Here is a 9,882-nt window from a genome sequence, read left to right as displayed (position 1 = left end):
TGAATGAATATACTAACAGACAAAGAAAATGTCATCTGTGTCTGTTCTAATCTCAGATTTTGGAAATGTATCCTCGTAAAATTACGAGTACGTTCCGTTTTCCTTTACGATTTTATAATTACAGATGCATGAATTTTATTTGCGCACAAAATATTTATGACAGTGGTTTTATTCCATACATTTACAACCTACAATTGAAGTCAACTTACAAATTACGGTAATTTGCGATCCGAAAATGGGTTTCAATAGCGTTTTGAGTGGATTACGGAGAGTTTTTGTGACACACAACTTTGAAAGGTGTGTGTTAAAGCTGTTTTAATCGGTCAGATCTGTGGTTCAAGCGCGAGAGAAAAACGGTATCGTAAGCCATGTTTCTTTTCGTTCTGCTTTATCACATGCCCCAAAAAAGATATTAAAAATAAACAAAATAATATGATGTCTTTTGACACCTTTTTATAATAACTAAATTACACAATACATGTACTTTTACTTTGAGTACTTGAGTTGTAAATTTTGAAATAAACTACTTGCAATACTTAAAGGGTCACAAAACACCAAAACTGTTGACAGTCATATATGTGTCCCACACTGCTAAAAACACTATTAGGACACCTATATTTCACTAAAAAGTGTAAATTGGTTGTTTTTGCGTTATTTCAAGCAAATTCGTACTTCCGGTTTGAAACGAATTTTTGAAGCTGCGTCACGGTCATGACATAATAACGTGTATTCCAGCGTGCAGACTGGACGTCTGTGCCAGAGTGTGTCTTATTACATCTTACAATGTGTTGCATTAATGCATGAGTAAGGCTTGGTTCAAACCAATCAGCGCGCTCTATTGTGCAACTTCATTAATATCCATTACTGTAATAGTGTTTAGACGACAGAGATGCCACGTTGTGTCACGTGTGGATTAACAGTGTACGCGAAGCTCGACAACAATAACTTACGTGTCTAAGGAGGATTATTGTTTACCTGAGAGCTATTCTCATCTGCAAACGCTGAAATCCGGATTCGCTTGTAGTCTCCCCTTAATAAAGACGCGGCTCTAGTTGCTGGTGATTGTCCTGTTTCTACAGATTTGGTAAGTGAGCGACCAGTGCTCTTTGTTTATTCAGTTTGTTCGTATCGGATAAATTATTGCACCGAGTGTAAACATGTTAGCACTACAAACAAACTAAAACCTCGTGTAGGATTTTCACCGCATTTTGTGACCGGAAAAACACACGCGGCTTTCTGACACTACCTGCCGTGTGCATCTAAGTTTCCGGGAAATGCTGGGTTTTTTTATTCTCTTATTCGCCGTGCAGTATCAAACATTGCATGAAGAATACACGCTTACAGCAGTTCCTCGATTCAAATATCTAATTTGTCACGAGGGACGTGAATGAATTCCCTGAATGAAAGAGCCAAACTGCAGTTAAAGTCCACCATTTATTAATTTGGCAAATAATTCGATTACTGATGTCCATGTAAACACAGTCACTTTGTCCCCTGTGGGTGTGTGTTTTGACTCGGAAAGTCAGCGCGCCCAAATAGACACTCCCACACCAAGCCTCTTTTCTTCCTCCGACACTCCCTTCTAAACAGAGCTGGACACGCCCTGACTTTTTCCAAAGTAGAGGTGTGAAAACACCCTGCTGAAACGATGGGGTTTCATGGCCCTTTAAGTACAAAAAATGTTGAATACTTTACTACTTCCACTTAGGTATGGTGCTTAAAGAGCACTTCAACTTATACTCAAGTCCCTTTTTGATAGAGCATTTGTACTTTTACTTAAGTCTGGGTCTCTAGTACTTTATACATCTCTGTTTGATTCTGATTACAACTTGAAGAAGAGATGAGGTCTTAAAATATTCTGAGGTCTTTAAAAGGCTTTAAAAGGTATTGAAATTACCTTTAGCATTTCTGCATATACCCTGAATGAGTTGATCATAGTTCAGTCAGTTACATCAATGATTTGTTTATGTTTTAGTGTGACCAGTTTTTGAGTGACAACCGACCAGTTGAGCATAGAAGCATTACCATAACTGTATGAAACATAGTACACCTCCTCTGGCAACGTTCTTCCTCCAATTGATCGCAGTGCTTTTAGGCCCTAGAGGTAGTAAGACAGCTGTTTTGGTCTACTGAGATCCCAGAAGAGCTATATCTACTGTAAGACACTTCTCAAGGAGGAACATACAAGCATATGGCCGGTGCTGTTTTTTTTTTTTTCTGAGCACATAAAGCACCAATATGTTGTTTTCTTTCTTAGCTCATCTCCTCCTGTCAGCTCCACGGATGGTGTTATTTTCCCATTCCTGGCTTTTAATCTTTCTAGGGGTGTTTCTTCATGGATCCCGTCTGCATAGAGGCTCAGGAGGGTTGTGTGTGTGTGTGTGTATGAGAGAGAGAGAGGATCCAGGCTCAAGTGCACAAGAGGATTCCGTGTAAATAATGTATTACTCTGTGCAAACTGTGACCTTCAGAGGAAATGAAGGGTAGGAGCGCTGTTCTTTCAAAAAGTGCTTTCACCTTACATCTGCTGAGGGAAGATGGGTCATCGCTTGCACTGTCAGCCATTTGACTATGATATCAGTATAGCATATGCAAATGAGAGACTGAGCTCCGCAAAAGCCTTTTTTTGTGGATTAATAGGGTTTTTATGTGTAGATGAAATGAGATCGCAAATTAGATGAAATCGAGAATGAGTGTTCAGAGGAGCGTCTTCTCATTTAAAATAAGGCAGATGTCCATGTCTTGATGTTGAGTAGTAGAGTATGTTAATCAAATTAAAAAAAAAGATTTAAAGTTGCTGTGAAATCAAAATAAAGTTAGTTTTTTATGTTAGGATAGATTTGTATATTGATACTATTTATTTAGATGTGTTAATGACATCTACAAGCTACTATGCTCTAAAGCAGTAATAAAATTCAAATTAAGATATAAACATTCAAAGCTTGCAAAGTTTGTCACCTCTGCATACATGATAGGTGCCCTTTTAATGATTGAGATTAAGTGCCTCAGTAAGAGTAAACAGTGTACCGGACAAGTTTAATTCACAAGGCAATTGAAATGAATTGGTTTGATGGATCCACAAATGAATTGATGATATTTTATGTCACCACATGCTCTAGTTTTTCATCAAATCTTCTGACCAATCAAATAGTCTGTGTCCGAAATTGCCTAGTACTTCAACAGGCACAACATTTAAATTAGAATTTAATTTGCTGCTTATGTAGTGCAGTAATCAGTCCAGAAGCAGCATCAGCTGTGTGAGTCTAATCAGTGGAGACTTAGAGCAGGTGTGTGTGTGTATGACTGGGTGTTGTAGTCCATAAATGGCTGCTTTGAAGTTCACGATCTCTGGTTGTAGATTGCTGGTGATTGTGACACACACACACACACACACACACATATATATATATATATATATATATATATATATATATATATATATATATATACACCTGTTTATTAATTGGCTAAATTTATTGGACCTTACAGTTCCCGCAAACTAATTTACTTATTTACAGGATGTTGTGAGCCCAAGGCAAACACTGTCAAATTAAACTGCAAATTGAAAATATCAGATATATCAACTGATTTTATTTTTTGACAAAATTTCACATGTGGGTCTATTATAAACACACTATTATAAAAAATATATGTGTTTACCTGTGCCACCTCAAAGAGCAAAATAATAATAATTATTACCATTCCCATGTTTACACACCATAAAATATATTCATTAAAATCCACAAAAAAAAAAAAGCTAAATACAATAATGTTGAATGTTAATCATGACATCATCAGTTTTCAATCTCAAAAGAAGCCATTTAAGAGGGCTTGAAAAGAATATGTGGTTGTGCTGCGTTTTGAAACTTGAGTTTTAATCGCATGGGCCCTTTAAAAATAACTTAATGCAGCATAATAAATGACAGGAGCATGTACTGTACATCTATTATTTACACCAGAAAAACAGCAGGAAAAGATGATGGCATAGTATATTTGGGATTATTTAAATCACACACACAAGAATCTACACAGTTCTTTAAACCGTATAGACTTTGCATGGAAAAATTGTATGCATATAATTTTAAATGCTTTGTAATCATATTAAAATAACGACCACAAAATTGTGAACAAAAAGAAAAACAGTTATCAAATAAAGTAGCTTATATCCTTTGAATCATTTCGCCCATTACTTTAACTAACAATTTCAAACATCTATGAATGTATAGGAGAAGGAAAAGGGAATCACTGAGGGCTAACATCAGAGCAGAGCTTATTAATAGTTACGACCATTCCAAATATGGTCAATAAGGACCTTCTGGTTTTATTTTATGTGACATCATCAGTTTTCAATCTCAAAAGCAGCCATTTAAGAGGGCTTGAAAAGAATATGTGGGTTGTGCTGGGTTTTGAAACTTGAGTTTTAATCGCATGGGCCCTTTAAAAATAGCTTAATGCAGCATAATAAATGACAGGAGCATGTACTGTACATCTATTATTTACACCAGAAAAACAGCAGGAAAAGATGATGGCATAGTATATTTGGGATTATTTAAATCACACACACAAGAATCTACACAGTTCTTTAAACCGTATAGACTTTGCATGGAAAAATTGTATGCATATAACTCTAAATGCTTTGTAATCATATTAAAATAACGACCACAAAATTGTGAAAAAGAAAAACAGTTATCAAATAAAGTAGCTTACATCCTTTGAATCATTTCGCCCATTACTTTAACTAACAATTTCAAACATTTATGAATGTATAGGAGAAGGAAAAAGGAATCACTGAGGGCTAACATCAGAGCAGAGCTCATTTATAGTCATGACCATTCCAAATATGGTCAATAAGGACCTTCTGGTTTTATTTTATGTGACATCATCAGTTTTCAATCTCAAAAGCAGCCATTTAAGAGGGCTTGAAAAAAATATGTGGGTTGTGCTGGGTTTTAAAACTTGAGTTTTATTCGCATGGGCCCTTTAAAAATAACTTAATGCAGCATAATAAATGACAGGAGCATGTACTGTACATCTATTATTTGCACCAGAAAAACAGCAGGAAAAGATGATGGCATAGTATATTTGGGATTATTTAAATCACACACACAAGAATCTACACAGTTCTTTAAACCGTATAGACTTTGCATGGTAAAATTGTATGCATATAACTTTAAATGCTTTGTAATCATATTGAAATAACGACCACAAAATTGTGAACAAAAAGAAAAACAGTTGTCTATCAAATAAAGTAGCTTATATTCTTTGAATCATTTCGCCCATTACTTTAACTAACAATTTCAAACATTTATGAATGTATAGGAGAAGGAAAAAGGAATCACTGAGGGCTAACATCAGAGCAGAGCTTATTAATAGTTACGACCATTCCAAATATGGTCAATAAGGACCTTCTGGTTTTATTTTATGTGACATCATCAGTTTTCAATCTCAAAAGAAGCCATTTAAGAGGGCTTGAAAAGAATATGTGGTTGTGCTGCGTTTTGAAACTTAAGTTTTAATCGCATGGGCCCTTTAAAAATAACTTAATGCAGCATAATAAATGACAGGAGCATGTACTGTACATCTATTATTTACACCAGAAAAACAGCAGGAAAAGATTATGGCATAGTATATTCGGGATTATGTGAATCACACACACAAGAATCTACACAGTTCTTTAAACCGTATAGACTCAACTTGGAAAAATTGTATGCATATAACTGTAAATGCTTTGTAATCATATTGAAATAACGACCACAAAATTGTAAACAAAAAGATAAACAGTTGTCTATCAAATAAAGTAGCTTATATCCTTTGAATCATTTTGCCCATTACTTTAACTAACAATTTTAAACATTTATGAATATAAATTGGAGGGGGAAGGAATTAATGAGGGCTCAGAGCAGAGCTCATTAATAGTCAAGACCATTCCAAATATGGTCAATAAGAACCTTCCGATTCTACATTATGTGAGAGACCTTACTGATGTTTTCATATTTTATTAATTCAAAATTTCTGCTCCCGTTTGCATTTTAATGAAAAGACAACACAGCATTTAGTTCCAGAGACTCAAGGATGTTTATTAACAGTTTCTTGCTTCAATCATACTGAGTTGAGAAATTATTTGAGGTGAGATAGAAACTGAGTGTGCGGTTTGGCTAATGTTTGTGCCATTGTCCTTAGCAAAGGAAACAAATCCACAGAAATGTTATGATATGCCACAGCAAATTCAAACATTCACTCTAGAGTCATTTCATCCAGCATGGAATTCAACACAGAAACGAATCAATAGAGAGAGCTGAGCGCACCGTGAGGATTTGGGGAAAATAAGCTGGGAATTATTCAACAATATGAGTTTCAAAACACAAGCTATTTTTAGCTAACTCCGCTGGGATGAGAACGCACGCTAAAGCATTACATCAGCTAATGGTGTGAAACAAAAATAAAGTTCTGCTCTATATTTATATACACATGATGCTTAGTAACAAAAGCGTTTGCCATTTAAAGGGATAGTTCACGCAAAAATAAATGCAAATGTCATCATCTACTCACAGTTTGAGCTTCTTTTCTGTTGAACACAATAAGGCTGGAAACCAGTAGTCATTGACTTCCATAGTATTTGTTATTTTTCTACTATGGATGTTCAACAGAAAACCCATTAGGGATTGTAAGTACTCGATGGTGGGTAAATTGTAACTATCCCTTTAAATTCAATGTGGTAAGCAGCTCACAATGAAAACATCTTGTGCTTTCACAAATAAAGGACAAACAGTTTGAGGTAAAGTAGAAAATCATGCATCTGTAGCACTACAGCAATTCTTGGCTAGAGTGAAGAGTAAAGCAAATCAGCATGAACTCTGGAATTCACTGTTACAGCAGTAAAATAACAGGTTAGATGAGTGATTGACAGATTATGACCTTTATCCCACCCACCCCCCCCTCCCTTGAGTCCACACAGAATGGATTCTATTACATGCAACATCAAACCATGCTGTCCTGATGGAGCCGAACGGACAGAGAACTACGACTTGTCATCGTTCTTCTTCTTCTGGAACTTCCTGAACTGCGATTGAATGGCGACGGCTGCCTTCTCGGTTTCAGGGGCGTCCATGTCGATGTCAAAGTCCTCTGGCACGTCTTTCTTAGACGCATCTGGGCATAGAAAAAAAAAAGGGAACACGAGAGACCAAAACATTAGAGTGAATTGTTTATGCAGAATAAAGTATAAAACTTTTAGTTGTTTAGTCATTTTAATACTTAATAATGTTAGGGGCTATTGCCAAAATGGTGCAACCCCAAATCAGAAAGAGTTGGGACTATGAAAAACAGAAGAAAAAGTAGTGATTTCCAAATTTACTTTGACTTGTATTTTACTGCAGACAATACAAAAAAATATTATTTAGTGCGCTCCTCATGATTTTTTTCCAAAATAAACACGTATTCCAGTTTTGGTTCTTGCAACATGTTTCGATCCGATCCCTCTGCATCTTGAATTCACTGCATCAACAATCGTCATTCATCTATAAGAGCTTACATGAATCACCACATGAGCTTAGGAGTACTTTGGCAAACCTTTGTGAAGTACCACAATACATAGTTACAGCCACAAAGTCCGGTTATAACTGTACTGTGCTAAAAGGAAGCCCTATGTTAACAGTGTCCAGAAACCCCGTTATTTTCTTTGGATTTGGAGGCATCTGGGTTGGACCATCACACAGTGAAAATGTGCACTGTGGTTAGATGATTCAGTATTTCAGGATTTTTTGGGGAGAAATGGATGCCGTGTGCTGAGGACCAAAGAAGAAATAGATCATCCAGACTGTTACCAGCAACGTCTAAAAGCCAGTGTCTGTCATGGTATAATAATAATTCCGTACATTTATATAGCGCTTTTCTGGGCACCAGTGTGCAGCATCCATCTGGATGACGTGACGGCTGCCATTTCGCGCCAGAACGCACACCACACACCAGCTGATTGGTGGAGAGGAGACACAGTGATGAAGCCAATTATGATTTGGGGATGATTAGGAGGCCATGATGGACAGAGGCCAGTGAGCAAATTTGGCCAGGATGCCAGGGTGAAACCCCTACTTTTTATTTTTAACGATCACAGAGAGTCAGAACCTCAGTTTAATGTCTCATCCGAAAGATGGCACCCACTAGAGTCCCTCTCACTATACTGGGGCATTAGGACCCACACAGACCGCAGGTTGGGCACCCCCAGCTGGCCTCACTAACACCGCTTCCTTCTGCAACCTAGCTTTCCTATGTGGTCTCCCATCCAGGTACTGACCGGTTACAGGTACAGTTGTGTCAGTCCGCTTAGCAAAGGTAACTTGCACTTCTGTGATGGTACCGTTAATGATGGTTCTTTTCCAGAGACGCCCATACATATTTCAACAAGACAATGCTAAACCTCATTCTGCACACATTACTCAGCCCTGGCTGCAGATCAAGAGGATACAGGTAGTTGACTGGCCTGTCTGCAGTCCCGACCTGTCTCCAATAGAGAACATGTGGCACATTTTGAAGCACAAAACATTACAACGAAGACCTCGTACTGTTGCCCACTTTAAGAATAGTTTGCAGGAAGAATGGGACAACACTTGGTGTCTTTAGTCCCTAAATGTCTTTTAAGTGATGTGAAAAGGAACGGTGACGCTACAAACTGGTAAAAGTTTTACTGTTCCAACTCTTCTTAAATGTGTTGCAAAAAACTAAAATAGAATACATGGCTGCGTCCGAAACCGCCTACTACTCAGTAGGTACTGCATTTGAATTTAAACCTACTACTCGACCGTTAGAACAGTATGCTCCATAAAGTATGAATTTGAAAAGCATGACTGGAACTACATCCGCCATTTTGTTATGGTCACGTGACCTACCTGCGCCAGTTGCGCCGCTTTTCTTCCATTCATGAATTCTCTTGCGGAGCATCATGGGATAGCACAGTGTGCATGGAATGCGCACTTCAGAATCACGCCGGAAGTAGTAAGTCATCCGGCTACTTCTCGCATATTGATTTTCGAATTCTATGAATTCGGACATACTACTCAGCTCAAATACTGATATTAGAGTACTGTATACTACTGAAGTATGCTGTTTCGGACGCAGTCTATGTTTACTAAAAAAAAAAAAACATAAAAAATCATGAGAACACATTAAATAATATTTGTTGCATTGTCTGACTCAATTTATAAATCACTATTTTCTTTTTGTTTATTTGTGTTTTCCATAGTGTCCCAGCTTTTTCTGATTTAGGGTTGTACTTCTGAAAATAATGTAATTTATTTTTGCATTATTGAATGACAACCATTTGTAAGTTGATAAAGAATTGTATTGTACCTAAATCAACAGGAAAAAAAAAAAGATTTCGAACCTCCTTAGAACAATGTTCCTGTTTTCAGTCAGTTCACACATTACATAAAATAGTTTAGAATAGAATAGAGTAGAAAATACAAAAACATAATTATGTTAAATGGAGGAATTATATATAAAGAGATATAGAGATATACCAAGATTTTTGAGATTTGACTTTTAAAATGTTGGTGAGTGCATTCAATAATAACCATAAATATCTTAACTTTAATTAATAAATTAATAAATTAATTTCTGAAAGCAAAATATAAAAACAAGTATGCTTGTAGTTTTTGAGTAAGCCTGTATTTTACAGTACTGTAAAAATACTCAAAAAGGTTTTCAAATAATTCGTCACCTTAGAATTATAAGGTTCTATCTGACATTTTTGTAAAAATTGAGTTAGACATATTTCTCTTAAATAACAACTTATTTACATTATAGGATGTTTTTTATAAAATGTTTACATTTTAGGACTTTTTTATGTAAAAAAACAAATGTTACACACACTGTTTGCTATGGAATGCA

The 9,882-nt window shown here is 36.3% G+C and overlaps 1 protein-coding gene across 1 annotated transcript in view; it reads right to left on the bottom strand.

The window, feature by feature from the left end:
• Positions 1–6,051: 6,051 nt before the first annotated feature.
• Positions 6,052–9,882, bottom strand: part of pcp4b (Purkinje cell protein 4b) — a 61,707-nt gene continuing 57,876 nt past the window's right edge. Inside the window, exon 3 of the mRNA XM_021466313.2 lies at positions 6,052–7,149. Coding sequence (XP_021321988.1) covers positions 7,019–7,149 — 131 coding nt within the window. The 3' untranslated portion in view covers positions 6,052–7,018. The remainder of the gene's footprint in view (positions 7,150–9,882) is intronic.

This window comes from Danio rerio, chromosome 15, assembly GCF_049306965.1.
Source record: "Danio rerio strain Tuebingen ecotype United States chromosome 15, GRCz12tu, whole genome shotgun sequence".
Lineage (NCBI taxonomy): Eukaryota > Metazoa > Chordata > Actinopteri > Cypriniformes > Danionidae > Danio > Danio rerio.
This window is presented reverse-complemented; position numbering and strand designations above follow the sequence as displayed.